We start from the raw sequence: 19,621 nt of genomic DNA, 5'->3' as shown, positions 1-19,621 counted from the left end.
TCTTCCAGTCACAAGCAGGTCCCATGTGAATCAAGGCACAGTGCCTCCTCATGATCCCCAGAGAGCCAATCCACCTGCCAGTTACGAGCTCCCTGTTCCCTGCTAAATAAAATGAATTTGTAACTCTTCTAGGACGTTTCACATACGTTCTTACCTTTGACTGCTAAAGCACCATACCGACTTCTCAGATTTACTTATGCACTTTCAAATCTGATAGTAATTTCTTAAGCTCTTGCAAAATAGCAGAAGCTCCGTCATCCGCCACCAACACCATGTTGATACTTTAAACATACTTCCTATGTTTGCATAGTATCTGTCTTGAAGGTCATAGTTTTGACATACAAAAACTGCTTTGTACAGCAGTTACTTTAATTGTTGGTTTTAAAGGATGCTAATTCCATACTTATCTTAGAAGAACTGGTGAAAGACTTCAATGGCGGGCACTTAATACTTTCCCATTCAAATTACCCGTTTTGTCCTATAACAAAAAATCCTTTAGAATAAGTATTAGTGAAACAATAGCAACTTGTTTGTTCTTTGACTACTCTAAAGGCTTTTCTTTATTTTAGCAGTTACACAACAAATAGCACACAACCCATGAAATATAAAATATATACAAAAAAAAGCTCGGGCTCTTTCAACTCCACTCAGTTTGTGTTCAGTTTCTAAAAGGCAACTGGAATTTGGATTGTAATTTGAAATTGATGGCATTATTAATAAACAGGCCAAAAAACTTTATCAAATTGCTAAATTTTCATCTTGTCTTTCTGCTGCTGACTGTGTACTTAAATACAGAAGGTTTCGCAATAAAGGATAGAGAACTACTCATTTCTAAAGTAAATATTGGATGTATAACCTCTCTGATTTGAACATGTACCTGTTTCCAAAGAGCTATGTTTAATAGTACAAATAGCTAAATGACACTGAGGATCATACAGAAACCTGTAATGAGCTAGAAACAAAACACTAGTTTCTGTCAAACAACAAAACATAAGTATCTCTTTCAGCTAAAAGAAAATCTTAAGCAGTGCACGTTGTATCTATCAATTATGGTTTAAACGCAACTACAAACAGCACCAGCGCATCAAAACCAGAAGCTGAAGTAAAAGATACACAACAAGCTTTTTGTTTCAATAAAAATTAAATCTGTTGGAATTCGCACCATCTTCAGAGTGTAGAAGTACCTCTCATTTTAATTTCCGTTTAAGTTGTATATATTGTATACAAGTGGGTGAAATGAAGAAAAAAAGGCTTCAGAATGGAATATCCCTGTCAGTTCCATAAACCAAATCCAGTAACATTTAATAGCAACGTATTGCACATTTTTAATATTTTTTTTTTTTTTTGCTTTTAATCTAATGTAATTAATGCTTTTTCTTTCCATCCTCCTGCAACACATATTTTCAAGTGTTCTGCCAACCTTCAGGCTACAGAAAAAGCATTATTTAAAGAGAGGAAGTGCCTAATGCATATTCGCCAAAATCACAATGTGCAGGAGGAAACAATGCAGCAACATTGTGCCCTCCACAGTGCCTGCTTGTCTGCCACTCAGAACAGATCTGGTCAAGTATCAGTGATCTGGTGAGATCACTAACTGTGAGCAACTTTACAACCTCATTAAACATGAACTAACTGAGCAACAATTGCTTTAACAGTACATTCCAACTCTTCACATCATATGGAGCTCATTCCTTTGCAATGCCATTAAAAAACCCTACTACAGATCAATTTACACTCTAGACAAAAAAAAAAAAAAATAAAATTAGAACAGCCTTAGATATTTCATCTATTTCACTACCACAAGAAGTGGGGAAAAAAGCTTAATTATTCAAACATCTATTTCATCTTGACTTTACGCACACCTTGACGAATTTCTTGCTCCTTTATTGTTGTGTTAGGATAATCCAGTTGTTCATCATTGCGTAATAATTTCTTCAGATAGGAAAATGGTTCTCTGACTACACAAACGAAAACATTCATTTAAATAATCCTTGCTGTAATTTATTTTATTACTTCTTTAAACAGTAAGAATGTTACATCAAACTCTTAACTTAAGGGTTTTTGCTTTGGGTTTTTTCGTTTGTTCCCATTCCCTAATCCCCCATTTGCCACTTACAATAGATTTCTATTCTGCCTTCTTGTTTTATTAAAAAACCCTTTTTTCTCTATGCCAGTAAATCAGTTCTTTGCTTTGAACACTTAAGACATTTGTCAAACAACTCAGCAGTAAATTTCATACAGACAGTCTTATGCTTGTATCTAAGATAAATAGGCAAAACCCAAAACATTCAAGTCTCTCATCTTCATATTCTTTTGCTAGTAAAATATCAAGTATATCTTTCTATTTGTTTTTTTCAAAAAGTCAAATGAAAAATTTGAGTAATTTTTGAAATAGGATTGTGTACTATGCTGTGACTAAGGAATTACCTCAGAAGGACTGGAGACTTCTCCCTATATTCTCCACTGTTGTGGTAACCAAGACCCAAACAATCCAAATTACGGTCAGCACCTACCTCACTTACTCTTCCCAGAAAAATCCCAAACACTTACAGTGACATCAAATTTATAAGTCTGCATGTTCTACTTCTCCCACTAAAATCTGCACAAATTCCTTTTACAGGAGGACATACGTTGGCAGTGTTCACTCTTTAACTGAAAATTCCCTACCATTCAGCCATGCCCATATAGACATCTAAATAAATAAATAAATATTTTAAAAGTGTATATATAATATACACAAAACTATATTTTATATATCTGTTCAACTGCATGTATATAATATGCATATATGTTTAGCTGCATATATACCACTGCATATATATATCTATATAACTGCATATATATAAAAAACTATATATAAAAATATAATTTTTTAAAGGACAATATTTGGTCATCCACCATGCTACCTACGATTTGCAAAAGGCTCATCTAGTAAGTACTGCACATCAATTACCAGTTCCATTTGCACTACATTACCTTGTTGTAGTGGCTGTATCACAAGCTAACATTTCAACTATAACATATGCAGCTAGGATTTAGTTCTAACAATTTAAAACAATTATACAGTGGAATTTAAAATTAACTCAATGTTCTTTTCTAGCTATGCATTTAGTTATCCACAAGGAATTTCAGAAAAAAAAAAAAAAAAAAGAGTCAGAATAAGACAGTTTGATCAAGAGATCTCTTTAAAGGAAAACATACTTTCCATATCTCCTGTAATCACTCAAATGCCAAGCCCTCTATAGGATCTTTTCATATATACCAGATGCCTTAAATTGAGTCAGTCACAGGTCATGTCTCCCATGTTAATCTCTTCACAATAAGCAGATAATAATAATAATAAAAAAATCTATAAATCAAACTAAAATGACAGAATGTTTGTTTAGAAGTTTACCAAATGGAATGACCCTGCTGGAATTCTTTCATGTAGCCTGTGAAAATGTCAGAATATATTCCATTTAAGAGGTCACAGTCCCTAGAGAGCTCTGAGCTTTGGCCTGTATGTCTTTTCACATGCTTTAATATTTGAAAATTGTTCCTTGTAGACACTGACTGATGCCCTGGGAATGCTAGGATTGTGGGAACTGGCAGTACCAATGACAGACTTACTGGGAAATCAGTACCTACTCAGTTTGCTCTCTCACCTCATAACAGATAAGACAACATTCAAATATTTACAAGGAGACCAAAAGAATCCACACATGAAAAGACATTTGTTTCTTCTACTGACACTGTTTGTTACAAAACAAACAAACAAAAAACCCAACCCAAACCCAAACTCCCCAAAAAACCACAGCACCCCAAAAAAAACCCCCAAAACACAGAGACAAATATATATTAATTACAATATGCTGTGTCTTCTTACAAAGGATTATTTAGTAGAATATTTGCACTGGATGTTCCATGGACTATTAAAACCTTAAAGGAAAGACAAATCACAGAATTGTCGAGGTTGGAAGCAACCATTTGAGATCACCTAGCCCAACCCCCTGCTCAGGCAGGGTCAGCCAGAAGAGGCTGCCCAGAACTATGCCCGGTCAGATTTTTAATATCTCCATGTCTGGAGATTCCACAACCTCTCCTGGCAACCATTCTTCTACATACACACATTATATATACAAAATACTGTATCTATATGTACACATACACGCATACTTCTATTGTAAACTTACATAAATTGTATACTTCTATATCTAGATAGGTCTTTTAGAATATACTTACTTTGGGGTTTTTGGTGGTTTTTTATTTGTTTTGTTGTGGGGGCGGTGGTATTAATCAGAATATCTGTATGCTGTTTTCCAGATCTCATTGCTTTCAGCTTAGTGACTATGAAACTGCTGAACTTAAGTTGACATTTCCAATTATCTTCTGTGCCAATCTATTACTTTAATCAGAACTAAGTTTTCCATTTGTTGTTCTCTAGTCTTCCCACTAGCCATCTTTTCTCCGTTTTATCTCCCCCAATTCTCTCAAGAAAATAACTTCTAAGCACAGTAACGTACCTATGTACCATTAGGAGAGGAAAAATACACCTAATCACAGATTTCAAAAGAGTGGAAAAAACCTGTTGTACACAGATACAAGGAGAAAGTCCCAAATTTCACCTGATTCCCTAGTATCAAATTTGTAGCTTCAAATCTATTAACTGCACAGAGGATTAAGAATTTGTTCAGAAGCCATAAAGCTATGCCAAGAATGCATGTTACCAGTGCTACATAATGAGGGAGAGGAAGATAAGAGATAACAGGCAAACTAATATACCCACGGCTCTTTCAGATGCCAGAAAAATTCCCTTGGTTCATCAAATTTATTTAAGTAATATCATTAGGTTAAGTGTGATGTAGATTTCATTCAGTTATTTTCAGAACTGTCTGTCTCGCAGCTGGCTCGACTGGTCCTTAAGGAGGACTCAATATACACCATTTGGAGTAATTGTTTTCATTTTGGTTTGGTTTTTTGGGTTTGTGGGTTTTTTTGTTACGGTTGAGGGGTGTGTGTTGCATCTTTGCCTTAATTCACTACAGTTCCCCACAAGCCCTAGCGGCCCCATAGGAAACTGTCATCCTCATCTGACCTTGAGCGCCTCAAGGTCTTTGCTCCTAAACGTCATTGCTCTTATGCAGCCACAGGCACTAATTTCTTCTAATAGAGATTTTACCAGTCTTGCTTTTACTTTAAGATCTTCGCTGTCCCAAGGCTTTTTTCCTGACGAAACATCCAAGACTCTCAGCTCTTTTCTCAATTAGCTCAATTCTGCTGTAGAATATCAGCGGCTAGCCATCAAAGAGCGAGATCTAGCAGATAGCCATGGTAGGCACATCACAACCTTTTCTACCCTCCTTCAGTACAAGATACGCAACCCCAAACAGAACCAGAACGCAATTCCATATCTACTTTGGTTCTGAGATTAGAGAAGCAGACACCCACTAGCTTCCATTAGCTGGAACAAAACTGTTTCTCCACACAATGCAGAGGATAGAGAACGGGCGCACTCACAATCCAAAATGATTTATAGCCAAGACAAAGAGCTCAAGCAGACCTACAAGAGTGCTAAAGGACAGTCAACGGCCCATAGAGGAGCCAACCAATTCTCTATCCCTTTTACAAGAATATAACCAGGATCTCATCTGTGGCTAACAACTGCACAAGAGTAACTTACGTGTGTCTCTTTTTCAGAAACTAGTAGCCACTGTCACAAGGAGATTCTGGCACAGTGGGATAGTTAAGGAAGCCACTGCAAAGCCAAGAGAGATTGCTGTAAAACATAGAAGCTAGGGCCTTTTAATTTTACAGGCACCTTGAAACAACTATGATTGCATGGCTCCTGACACCCAGAGCTTCACACTTACCTCTACCAGCCAAAGTGGCATGCTCACCAATTCTAGGAAAGTACTAATTCAGCATGCAAAAAGCTTTGCTCATGCAGTGCTTCCTTTTTTTGATGGTATCTACATGCGCAATCCCTTCCCACCCTTTGCCTCTGAAACAGGAGGTTGGAAGGCTGCAAGCAGCATCATTCCCATACACTCTCCTGCTGTCAGCAGCAGACAGCCTATCCTTCCCTCCCTTGCCACCTCCTGGCTCTCAGACAGAAGCTTGTGAAACTGGTACGGTGCGTGGGTAGCGTATTGTTCTGACTAGTACTTCAGCTGTGCTGTGCTGCCTGCTACTCTGTCATTCTTCCTCCACTGCAGTCCAGCTAAACAACACCTAGTCATCAATTTTCTCCCTCCTGATCCTAAAGAAGAGCCTCATCTATGTCACTTTTCTCTTCCCCCAACCACTGTCTTTCCTAAGGATGCAGCGGCTTGACTGAAGAAAGCAAATACAGTGTACACAACCTAGCATCCTTCAGGCAGGGATGCAAACCAAGAGCTTCTTAAGGCCATGGCGTTCTGTTTCCCAACCTCTATTTACATGAGGAGTCCAACTGCTTACATGACAGACATGGACTATACACCAGTGGTTGCCATTAGACTGCCAGAATCACAGGCAAGTCTTCGGTGTCCACTCAGTAGGTGACAAGTACGAAAAGCAGAACCAATGAAAAGGTAACTTTTGCCAAGTGGAACGAGAGTTGGCCTCCAGAGAACAGGCACGATAACATGCTGCAATGAACACTGCACAAGTTTACATGATCAATGCACTGTATGTATTGCTTACTTATCCAGAAAGATGCAGACTAATGAGAAACTGAAATTAATTTCGTTAGTAACCCAGTATTGCCCACAGCCATTAACTTGAAAACTGCTCAAAAGAAAAAGGGAAAACTTCAAATTGTGACAGTCCAGAAGACCAACATACAACATCCTGGAAAGATGATTCTTTGTTATTACACCCAAATATATACACAAGGTTACCATCTATAAACAGTTCATTGCTCTAACCCCAAATAATTAAAGTGTTTGCTTTAGAGACGGTTCAGCTGAAGTATTTCAGCTCTGCAATAAAACCTTTATCCAGCACATCAGCTTGAAAACTCCCATTACTTGCTCTGCTATTAAAATACGAAACATTAATTGGTTAATATTTGTGTTTCCTAGACCTTCTACGATGGAAGACATCTGTCTGAAATTTGAGAGGACAAGAACATGTTGCTGCCCTTCTCCCTCTCACTCCCCAAAGAAATTATCCGTTTGTCTTTAATCGGAGTAAACACCTGCATATAGTAAATGGCTGGAGAAGCTTAAGATGCTATTGCCTTCCAACTTGTTTACTATTGATCCTCTACTGTAAGTTACAACCTCTTCAATAGAGTTGGCAGAGCATATAAGTGTTCCTTTGTCAACTCAAGGGACAACAGTTCCAGTGGAACTTAATCTAAGCCATGAGATGTTGTACCAAAAAATACTGGCTATGCTCACCTGAACTCTTATGCTAGCTTTGCTGTATGACTGTGATCGCTGGGGGCAGACTGGGCAGGGGAAGAGGAGCAAAATGTAAAAAAAGGACGAAGCAGTAACATCTCGACTGTTGGCTCGCCAGGCATGCACGTGCAATTTCATTGTACGTTTCTGTTACCCTGCTGTGACTCCGTGTAAAACAAAACCAAACCAAAGCCTAAGCCTCCCACACTTCTAGTGTCATTGGAAAAGCTTGAAATGCAGTTTCTGTACTAACTTGTGCAAGCCAGCTTAACAGCACTATGCAGAACAATACTAGAACAATTCAGCCTTCTACTGGACTACTGCCAAAAGACTCATTCAAGTAAACAAAAGGTTTAAAGGATCACTACCAAAGCTAACAGTAAGACTAATGCTTACTGCATAAAAACATTGAACAAAAAGAACTTCTATGCTTCAGATTTTTTGGTATTAAGTGCCACTGTATTTCTGTGTACTAAAATCTCTTATGCTTACAGACTTTATAAAACAGTGACATGTTAAAATATTTCTGAAGAAATCCAGTTTTGGTAAAAAGTAAAAACAAAGACTAAGTATTAAAGCTACTTTTAATATGAAACCATCAACTTCAAATTTTACTTTTACAAATTTTCTTCTGACTTTCATCATTTTACAAAAAAATCCTTTTTAACCAAATTAACCAAAATTACTAAATCTGAAATTATGAGTGAACAATAGTTTGGGTGCTCTGGAGGATGAGAGTGTCCAAACCTCTTTTCGTTGATTTAAGAAAGCAATTTGAGCACAAACGTTCATATCTTCCAGGAACAAAAGCAGCTAGCCAGTATAAAGTCAGATATTGTCAGATCTTTCACATAAGGACAGGCAAAGAACTAGGAGGCTCCTCCTAAGTTAATTTAGGGATTATCTAAATACTACTAAAGCAGACTCTCTCAGTGGCAGGAAGCTTAAGCAACATTAGAAAGGTCTATAAAGCTGAAAAGGATAGGGGATTGCACCAGTGTCCATCAAACACTTTTTTCATGTCTATCAGACTGTATTCCTCCAAAAATTCCTCCAATTATATGATTTCTCAATCTGCCTTGCAGATTGTTGAGCCTTTTCCTTTACAAAAGCAATAGGGTTGTGCTAATAATGGCCTTGAAAACAATGCCTAATCTTTTGGCCAGGCCCAGCCAGATGACTTAGTCTTGTCACAAAAGACACAGACGAAGTGAGGCCGCAGCCCATTATGCGAACTTCATACAATCTCTTCCTCAAAGAAGACATTAAAATCTTTGTGGGAGGCCTGATACTTACTATGGACAAATGCTCGAAAGTATCCTAGGTCATGAGAGGAATTATAATAAATAATGAAGAGAAGAGTAACAGGGCAATGGTTCTTAAGTCAACTGGCACAGAGGAGTGAGAGGTAGCTTCTCAAATTATTCATTTCCCCACCACCACTTTATTTATGAAAATCTCCTCTGTTATTTCAACAAGCCAGAGCCCTTAAGCATTAAAATCGCTTCCCGCTGCCTTTTCTTTGGAAAATAAACAAGCAGCAGATTATATATGAAGACAATACAAAACCTACCTATAACTTATTTCACTAAGTCATGAAACCACAAAAATACTTTCAAGTTATGGGAAGAATGCCTAAGAAAAGAACAAAGTCCAATAGAGAAGAACTAAAAAAGAAAGACTAAAGAGCAAACATGAGGAAGTTTAGCACCTGAAGCTGCATGCCTGGTTTTACTCCTTGGTTGACAATTTATCTTTATTAGTAAGGGCAGGAAGATAACAAAACAATGAAATTAAGTGACAGGGATAAATATGTACTTAACACAGTCATAGCAAGGTTTGTCAAAAGAGAAATTTACAAGCTTGCCATTTTAGAAGGGATTTTTTCTGTTTAATTTAGTGCATTCTTGTGGTAGCAACCTTCAGAAATGAAAAGTTTGACTTATTTAGACTCAACATAGATACCTGTGTCACCCATTTCGGTTTTACAGGCAATTAAAAAAAGACAAATGAACAAATTTTCCAGAAGTATAATTACAGACAGGATGCAAAAAACCCCACTGCATTCTCTTTGTAATGAGGTTTATGAGTTAAGTGTTGGCATTGTTAGCCTCATTATGAAATAGCTTTCTTTAAATATGTATTTCTGTTGCTTCCTTGATAAAAAGGTAAAATGTTGTAAGCTGTCTTAAAACAAGCTTCTGGTATAGACATACTATTATCAATTTAACATCCAATCGTAGCCAACAAAAACTAATGTCTCCCAATTTACAATTTTTTTTTATGCCTTACACAAATAATTCTTAAGGATGTAGAGCCAAAATATTAATAAATTAGCTACAGGTCCCTTAGTTTAAAATACTTTGAATACATTGTATCAGTTAACATAGTATTCCGTATTTCTGGATCTTCATACATGGAAAAAAATAAGGAAGCAATTTTAAAAGACAAGCTCAAGTATTCAAAGAGGTTGCCATTCCACATTTATATAAGCTAAGCCTAAGCCTCTCCTCCCTTCACTTTATTACATTTTTCTTTCTTGGAGTGCTATATAATACTGAGGGTATGTACACAAAGCACCATAGACTTAGTCCCTCATTGTGTAAACAGGACCATCTTGGTTATAGATGTCTTTTGTAGACATCATAGATGTCTATGTTATTCCATGTCTTTCTGAAACAGAGAATACCATGACTTGGACCTATCCCTAGGTATTTGATATACATACATCCTAGTAGTATATATCCCCATTTTTTCTGCTTTAAAGCTGGGATATTCAGATAGTTTTCTTCTTATTTAATGCTTATACTATTACAACAGACAGCTAAACTGATTTTAAAAAAATGCTTCAAAAACCAAATACTTCATTTGCATACTTTCAATGTTCCCACTATTTACTACAAATACTGGAAAACAAATCTTCATTATTAGAAGATATTCGTGTGAGAAAACAAACACCACAGAAAAAAAAAAGAAAGGTTCCTGCCTTTTCCCCAATAAAAACGAGCCTACATTTGGATTCAGACCTAATTCTTCCTGATGCTTACTGTAACAGTGGAAACACTTTTTTTGCTAAGTTGCCATGCCAACATCAACAACAAGGAAAGATACTGGAAAGATTCCCAAAATGTATATCCTATTTTTCTTCCGTTGTTCAACCTTAAACTATCTATCTGGTGAATTAAACTTTCTGGGATACAATGTGAAACTTCCGATTCTGTATTATTTTTGCAGAAAAAAACCCTGTTCTTGGTAATTATCCCAGCTCTCAAAAATATGTAATGAACACTTCTGTTATACACTAGCTGTGGTTTTAAAACTATTTAAAAAGAAAAACAACTCCATTCTATATGCCTTGACAAAGTATTCCAGCTGGAGTTTTGAAGTCAGACTTACAGGCTGCCACGACAGGTGAAGCTGATCAGGACAGATTTCGTAACAAACACTGTAGCACTTTAACTCTACATAACATAGTTTGGGAAGAGCAAGTGAAAAGAGTCAATTCATGTTATTTGAAAAAAGCAAACAAACATCATTATTCCCATAGAAAACATTTAAGTAATGTAGAGAAAAGGAGAACAGTCACTTTTGCACTCACCATTCTTCCGTTCATTAAGAGGAGGTAAGTACTGATTGGGCTGCAATGAGAGTTCCTTAAACTCATGCGCAACTGCTTCGCTGTGAGGACTAGGAGCGAGCCGCGTTAGTGATCCAGCGTCGTCCTCCGCATCCGCTGTCCCCAAGTGATCCATTGTGGTAAATCGTCTGGAGACAGGGAGAGCAAGTGGTCTCTTAATCACACTATAGTTGATAAAACTAATAAAGAGAAAAAAAAATAATCACTTAGACACATTACTTTTTTTGTTCAGTGTTTGGTTTTGGTCAGTTCCGTTGCACACAAAATTCAACTTTAAAATGGTATATACATTATCTACTATTTTTCCACAAATATTATGGGTTTGCAAAAATATAGTCAAGCAATGTATTTACAACCAATTTAACAGTCAGTTGGTTCTGAGAAGCAGGACAGTTTCTCTGCTCACTTTGACAGAAAAATTACACAGTGTTAACTCTCAATATGGATGTCCGGAAGCTCCTGTGCTCTACCTCGTAGCAAGTCACACAGCCCATTTATCAGTAAAACATTGTTTTTTTTCAGTAGCTTATATTAAAGAATGCTGAATTAATATATGATAACATACAAACGGCTTTTAATATTTTGAAGCACTGCATAACTTTCCTTTGGATCAAAAATCAACTTTGGTATTAACACAGGACTTCATACCACCAAAGAACTATATTAGAACTAGTTCTTATCTTTAATCTCTCCAGCAAGGAAGGCTTTCTTCCATGACTTTTTTCAAACTGATTTCATTGCTTACTAGCTACTTATTGTAAAATACTCTACAGATTGGAATAGAAGTCCCAATTTATTATTTCTTTCCTTTCTATCATTAATGTGGTACTTAATCTACAGTGAGGAGAGAGAGATAAGTATGAATTACCGGTACAGGCTTTTTATAGCTCACAGAACTCTTATCAAGTCATTAAAATTTCAATAAATCAATACGGACTTCAGTTAAGTCCATCCCTGGATTCTTGGAAACTCGAACAATATGAAATAGTAACAATTCATGAAGATCCATAAAACCAAAGAAATGTCTTATTATTGTTAAATTGTTTGTTTATTTTTAGTTATTTTTCTTAAGAAACACTACTGCTGCCCATACTCAACCTTAGATTTCAAATTTCAGGTATGCTGAATATAAATACCACGTGTGTTGGGGTATGTATTTAAAGTTATTAAAATGCAACATGTGTTTCAATGACCACACCCCAAATCTTTCATGTGTTACTCGATATTTTAAAAAACATCAAGATGACAAAAAATGATCATGACCACCATAGAATGGCCTACACTACAAAAAGGGGTAAAGAATCATGTTGCTGAAAGTGCCAATTAAAAAATAAGAAATATAAGCAAGTACTGCTTGATATATATCTCAATAGAACAATTATGATGGTTAAGTGCGTGTTTTTCATTATTTTCCATAGTTACCAATTGGTGCTTTCACATGAAATGAAGACACATTAACTTACTGTTATGCAAGATTTTTTTCTTTGTTCTTAGCTTTTAGAAGCATAATTTACCCAGCTCTCATTCGATTTCCTGACATTACACTCTCCTCAAACTCCCACTCACCCATACAAATTAAGTACATTATTAACCAAGCAAGTCTCTTCAGAGCCGAATTTAAGTGAAAATTTAGCTGCTTATCTGCTCATATTCACAGCATTTTATCCACAATTTAATAGCTATGAGTTATGCCTTGGAGTCACTTTTCAAAGAGATTAAACCACATTAGCGGTGTTCATGCCATTAAATCCATATGAAATTAATAGAAGTACCTTCTTGTACTAAAGGTTTAACATTTATTATAGGGCATGTTAGCTTTGACTAACTCTTTTCCCCATGACAGATAACTAAATATCTTGTTTTAAATTAAACCAGTTTAACTTTCATCACTTCTGCAACACACTGCTAAATTAGTTACATGTCCATTTCTTAATTTTCATTTCAGAAATGTACATAAATGTGGTTTGTTGTCCAGATTCAACTAAGAACAAGGCATGCAAGAATTATATGCAACGTATTAAATGATATTGATTGCAGCATTGCAGTACAACTCAAAACAAGGTGACTTCTCACACAAAATGTGCTTAATCTATGGTTTGAACCTGACTAAATCAGGTTAGAAGGGACCTTCTGGAGGTCATCTAGTCCATCCCCCAATCCCGAGTAGGGCTACCAGCTGCTCAAGAATTTGTCTTGTCAGGTTCTGAAAATCTCCAAAGCTGGCGATTCCACCACCTCTGGGTAACCTCATTGCGAATGCCCTGGCCCCCCACCCGCTTCAAACAGAATTTCTTCTACTGCAACCGGTGACTGCTGCCTCTTGCTGCTTTGCTCTAACACAGATTATATTGCTGGTTGAGACTCTCAGATCCTAATTTTTACTATGGTTTCATTCGGTACACAAACTTGATCATTAGGAAACCTCTAAAACCAAAGGTTTTCCTTATTGATTGACAAAATAATTCTGAAACTTAAATAAAAATCATTTTGATAAATACCTTTCCGAACGAACAAAAAAAGAAATAGACAAGAAGAAAAAAAAGACATGTCTATGTAAACAACATCTTTTTACACTGTTGGATGTATGAGATAATAAACCACTACTATTTTTTACCACGCTCATTTTAACTGCTAGAGAAATGCATACAATTGCTTTATCATCAGCTGGAGGTTACTACCAGCAGCATTTACTTCACATGAAACCAGACTTAAGATATGCAGAACATTTCCCATCTATCTTCAGTTTTCAAAAGCCACATTTCATTCTGACATTTCTAATATAACTGATTGTTTGGACACCGGCAACTCAAACACAAAAAAAAAAGTAGGAGAAAGCATTAGTTCACCTTAATTAAAATCAAACCCTGTACAATAAATACTTTATCCAGTCATCATGTGCAAAAGTGAGAAACTTATCTGCTTTAGAATTTAATGTACCATGATACTACCATATTTTATATTAAAGTAACACATTTGCCTCCCCTTTCTCGTTTATTTGAAGCCTCCTCAATCTTGAAGAATTATTTCATATTTGCCATCTGCATTTACAGATGGTAACCATTATCTATGTAACCCCTAACTTTAAGCAGACCTATACACAAAAGTGTATTAATAAACATAACTGAAACTCGATGGTAAAAACATGTACAGGAAAAATACAATTTAAAAAAAAAAGAATCCATGCTATTAAGGTCTCAAAGCACCATTTTATACAAGGCTAATCTTGCTAATTTATACAAGCTTTCCACTCCCTTCCTTGAAACTAAGACATCTAAAGGTTTATTAAGTTGTATGAACCACCATTCTATCTGGTATGAAAAACACTTCTACTTACAAAGTGTTGGAAAGTATAATACCATCTTATTTGTAGCAACTAAAATAAAAGTACTCCACTCTTCCAATAGTCCCAAAGGATTTAATTTTTTTCCTTTTTAACACAAAATTCAGCAAAATATTTAAGAGTAGTAAAGTGAAAACTAGAAAAAAATTCTTTTCCTACTTAACCTTCAGAATAGATTATCAAAACAGAATATGCACCAGCACTGCAAGCAGGGCTTTGGTTGACATTTATCTGACAACTACATTGAAACAGTGTTCCAGTACTGGCAAAGGAGAACTCCTGTACAGCCTATGAGTCTTATGTAAGTGTTCTCACAGATGGTAGGTGGTTGCTATCTTTCTTAACTGCTGAAGACAAACGCTTCTTTTATTTTTAAACATTTTATCTTCAAAAGACAAAGTATATTTCCTTAAAAAAATCTTGGGGGGGGGGGGAATACATACTTTCCTGCCATTTGAGACACTAGAATCGGTATTTTATTTGGCACAAGCTCTGAAATCTGGATGACACTTAGGTAGTAAATCAGCTTTTATTTTAGAAATCTGCTGGATAATGCAGTTCAAGAATCACAGTGCAAGTCAAATGGCTGACCTTAACATTGCTTCACTCATTTACACCTGCAAGGAACTTAGGTCACTACACACAGTGCAGTATCAAATTATTAAAAGTCACACCAGATTAGGTATTAGCAATACCAGGCTCCAGTACAGAATTTATTACAGAATCATGGTGTGAACATCAGCAGTCAAATCACCTAGGTTTAAGTTTCTCCATTCATAAAACTCAGCATAATTTTAAATAATATAGCTAGAAGTTTGTAATACACCAGAATCTTTAGTGGAAAGAATACTAGAATCGCAAAATGTTGGTTTTGGGGTTCTTTTGGGTTTGGTTTGGGTTTTTTTGGTTTGTTTTTTTTTTTAAGCAATGTGTCAGGAAACAGTAAAAAAAAAGACATCTAAAAAACTTAAGCACCGCATCCAGAAGGTTAGCTTAACAGTTGCCAATGAAGGTCATTTGCATTAAGGTCTATGGATCTCCTTGTCAATGCCTAGAAAGACTCAAAAATCTGTACAGTGGTGACAATAATCTCTAACGCTAGAGTGATAATAAGCATCTAGGGGACCATTACAGTTTCAAATATTACCTCAATTTGAACAGTGAGCATTAACGATTTGTATGTGAGATAATATGCCAAGTCACAATATGAGACTAACTTGGCAATTCCTCTTTCCATCTCATAAAAGGGCAAGAACGATGCTTTCAGAATACAGCTGGCCCTATCAAGTGCATACATATGCCTACAACAAACTTCCTTGCTAATCTTCAAATTAGCTGAGTCCCAGTGGTCAGACCCTTGGAATGCTCAGTACCTCCTTTTTTTCCACAGGATCAATAGAAGTAGGACCTGGACATAAACATTCAAAGTACACAGGAACATTTAGCTCACTGAACAATACGGTAACGGTAAGCTAAGAGAGTCATTTCCCAGAGAAAAGAACTGGGGATGAAATACCCGCTTCAAAGAGAGGAAAAGATGCAATGTTTTTAAAGGATGACTCTTCTTGGCATGCTGCCTATCAGCAAGGGATAAAAAGAAAATTAAGAAACAAATAGTAGGGTTGGCTGCAGGAAATCCATCTCAGGTTAGCTCCTGGAGCAATACCAAATCTAGGTGTCTGCTACAAAGACAATAATGCTTCTCAGTCTCGTATATAATGGTTTCTCTGTGACCTCTAAAATGCAGCATGTTCTGTTTGGTAGACACTAGCACATATCGTATATGCACAGTTTCATTTCAGCTGTGCTTACATCCTGTTATATGTCTGAGATCTTATTAAATTCCTACATGAAATTGTTCTGAATACCGTTTTATGCATGTCCATACATAATTTTTCGCCAAACTCTAAAGACTACTTGTATTTCATTACAAAATTGAAATAATGATGATACTACTACTACTATTATTACTACTACTACTAGCAGCTTTGAAAATACTTACAAAGTGTCTAAAAGCCACTTAGAACTATTCCTCCAAATCACTAATCTGTCTTTTACACCAAGTCTCACATATTGGTGTTTTTAAAATAGTAAAGATGTAAAAAAAAAAAACAAAAACAACAAAAAACCCCCTTGCATTTAGCACTGCAATTTTAACAATAAACTGTTACAGAAAATTTCTTTTTTCCTTTTTTCATTTTCTCAGTAGGTTTCAAATCCACTTACTGAAATAGAATTTAGAACCAGTAAAGATGAATATATGACTGAGTACAAAATGAAGATAAACATGGAAAGTACTTGCTATTAATAATCATCCAGATTATCAGTAAATTAACTGAATATGCTCATCTAATTCATTTTTGACATCCATAATTTCACTGATTGGCGAAAATGTCTCAAATTAAGTTTGCCTCTGTTGCAAGAACAATGCTTATTCTGTTGAGATTCAGGCCCCTCATTTCATGTATTCCACAGTGGATTAAAAGATCGAAAGACAAGTTTCATGAAAATATTCAGCCATTTTAGTATTCCACCTCACACAGTATGATGCTGTTCCTTTTCCCAAAGAGAAGCAGCGTCAACACTGTGGACAACTCAGTGTTGCTTACAACTTCTGCAGTTAGTTTCTCACACAACCTCTCTCTAAAAGTATTTTGGATACAGTATATGAATTTTGAAATTAAAACTGACATTAAATTATTGTATTGAAAGAGAAATTGCAATCCTACAATTAAAATCCTTGTTGCTATATTAATTAATGAAGATAAATTTTGTGGTAAAATACACAGCAACAAGGACTTAAATCATACAGCTATATTTACAAAGGTAATTAGCCAAAAGCAGAAGATGAGAAATATCAACAGCTGACTAAGTATGAGTAATCATCTTGGATTATGCATTATCAGAAACTCATTGTTACTATTCATTTCTTTAAAAAAGCGTGTGCAGAAGTATGTGACAGAACTGAGGTCCTGTCAGGCTTCTCACCATACCAGTAACTGGAATGACACGCTTCTTAAAGGAGCATGGAATCAAGAATGGACCGATAAATATTTCAGATAAATTTCGTCTTTTATTTAATAAATTATTGAGATGGAATTTTTGTAACTGTCTACTCTAGCTAAATGAATACCACTGAGCAGACACTAGAAGACTTCCAGAAGCTCATTCAACACTTGTGTATTTTGATGACAATGCTACACTGAGATTCTCTTTACTAATTCTTAGAAGGAAATCTTTAAATCTTAAGTCTTTGGACTGATCAAAGTCTGAAAAGAAATAAGCTACACTAGCAAATGCACACCATAAACTATGTAAAGTATAGAAAATTCCTTATATCTGGACAGAGGCAGGGGATGAGTCAACAGAATACTAGACGATACATTCTGTACTATCTCCAGGAAAAAAAATAAAAGGCACCTCATTTGTAATGGGAGATGTGGCCCGCTAAGTGCAAGTTAATTACCAGGCAGAGAGTGTGGGTCTGTGATGAACAAAGGCAGCCTCCCACAGTTCCCTTAAAGTGTGGGGAAGCTAAAGCTTACCCTGTTGCTGTGCAGGGCCATACAGATGATTCACTTATTCTTTTTCACATTACTGCCTTCTCAAAACTAACCTATTCAAACAACATTTGGTAAAATCTTCTGGGCTTCACATAACCCTTCAGTGGAAAGGATACAACTCATAGGAATGTTGTGAAGCTTAGTGTTTAAAAACTTCAAGGTCTCATAAAAATGTATTAAGTAGAATATTACAATTATCTTCTGTGTTCACACTTTGTGGGCTTTAAAATGGTCATTAATAATAAAATTTATCCAGGATGCTAAAACTCTTACAATTATTTTAAGGAAAGCAAGCCAACGTTCAATATGCGTAATATTCCAAGTCACTAAAATGAAACCAATCCCTTCAGATGGAAGTAATGTTTAAATTTTTTACTGATTATATAAAACTTTTCAAATCTACCATCTTCCTTTAAGAAACAGTTATGAAAATAACTTTGCAGCATGCACCAAAACCAATAAACAAATGGTCTGATGGACCAAACGAAAAAGTAGAGTCTAGGATTAGCTGCCTCTTAAAGATAATACAGGGTCAACAACCTTCTTCTTTAAAGAAGAGTATGAACTGCTTTGCTGGTCTATCACGTGAAAGAGAGAGAGATGGTCACCTAGGTACAGCTGTGCAAGCTATTTGAAACCAAGCATCAAAGCTGGCATCTATTAATCCATCCAGATAACCCAGAACATCTTTTAATATACCTTCTACTGATGCAATGCTTTATAAGTAGAAGCCACATTATGCTTAACTTATAGTACAGTACTGTTAGTCACAGAAAGTTCATAAAGACTTCACTCATGTTGAAAACTGCATCACAATAAGAAGATTCGTTATTTCATCTACAACTAATAAGTTCATCCCTCCTAACAGCTGCTACCTGAGCACTCAGTGGCAACAAGAATTATGGCAACAACACCTGGATGTATAATAGATAAACATTGTCCTATGACTTCTTGTAAGTGAAGGACATCCAGATACAGTCTTCAACAATCTTTTACTTTTAATCACCTTATAAGCAGACATCACCTGATTTTATCTCATCTTTTTTGTGGATATTCTTAGTCAACAATGCTCATATTGAGGCACTGCTAAGTCATTCAGCTGGGTTAACTTGATTAAATAAACACAGAGTTGTTACAGTACATATCCTCACAAGTTCTATTAAAATAAACAGCATCATAAAAATACTTCAAACTAGTCAGGTAAAACATGAAGTAATATCTTGTTTAGATGTTACATGCACACACTGTGCATGGAAATATGCCATTTGCAAATGCTCAGAAAAATCTAAACATGACATTCCCATTTTTCAGTCTATGAAGATGGTGGTGATGTCAGCATTTTACATTTGCTTTAATACTCTACTAAAATTTAAAATGCCTGTATTAACATTGGCAGCAAATAAATTTAGACTCAGCTTAGAAAACAACACAAGGTCAGTTTTATAACACCTAAATATAGAAAGACAAAGAAATAATAATAAAAAAAAAACCAAAACCACAAACCATACGCATTATTGGTGTGACTGGTGTGCAAACAAATGATGCTTCTGGTTTCTCAGCCTTGTGGATCTGTACACGTCTAATTTAAATCTCTTTTTTCCAATAAAACATAAGTGACACCTCATTTAAGAAGCAATTTATTTGAATTCCAATTAAAAAAAATTCAAAAGTTCTTAATATCAGTTTTAATATGAAGTGCTTAGCGGTAGTGTTC

General features: G+C 35.7%; 1 protein-coding gene across 10 annotated transcripts in view; it reads right to left on the bottom strand.

Annotated features, from left to right (window-relative positions):
• The window catches only part of MRTFB (myocardin related transcription factor B), an 88,567-nt gene that overhangs the window by 53,975 nt on the left and 14,971 nt on the right, over positions 1-19,621 (bottom strand). For 6 of the 10 annotated variants that reach the window (XM_087730695.1, XM_087730699.1, XM_087730694.1 and 3 more), the window contains exon 3: positions 10,966-11,183. In XM_087730695.1, coding sequence (XP_087586821.1) covers positions 10,966-11,119 — 154 coding nt within the window. In that variant the 5' untranslated portion in view covers positions 11,120-11,183. The remainder of the gene's footprint in view (positions 1-10,965; positions 11,184-19,621) is intronic. The other 4 variants (XM_087730700.1, XM_087730702.1, XM_087730697.1 and 1 more) reach the window with 1 other exon arrangement.

This window comes from Nipponia nippon, unplaced genomic scaffold (genome assembly GCF_047370975.1).
Source record: "Nipponia nippon isolate SJK-2023a ecotype South Korea unplaced genomic scaffold, ASM4737097v1 scaffold_5, whole genome shotgun sequence".
Classification (NCBI taxonomy): Eukaryota; Metazoa; Chordata; class Aves; order Pelecaniformes; family Threskiornithidae; genus Nipponia; species Nipponia nippon.
Note: the sequence above shows the minus strand (reverse complement) of the source record. Positions and strands in the feature narration are given on the sequence as shown.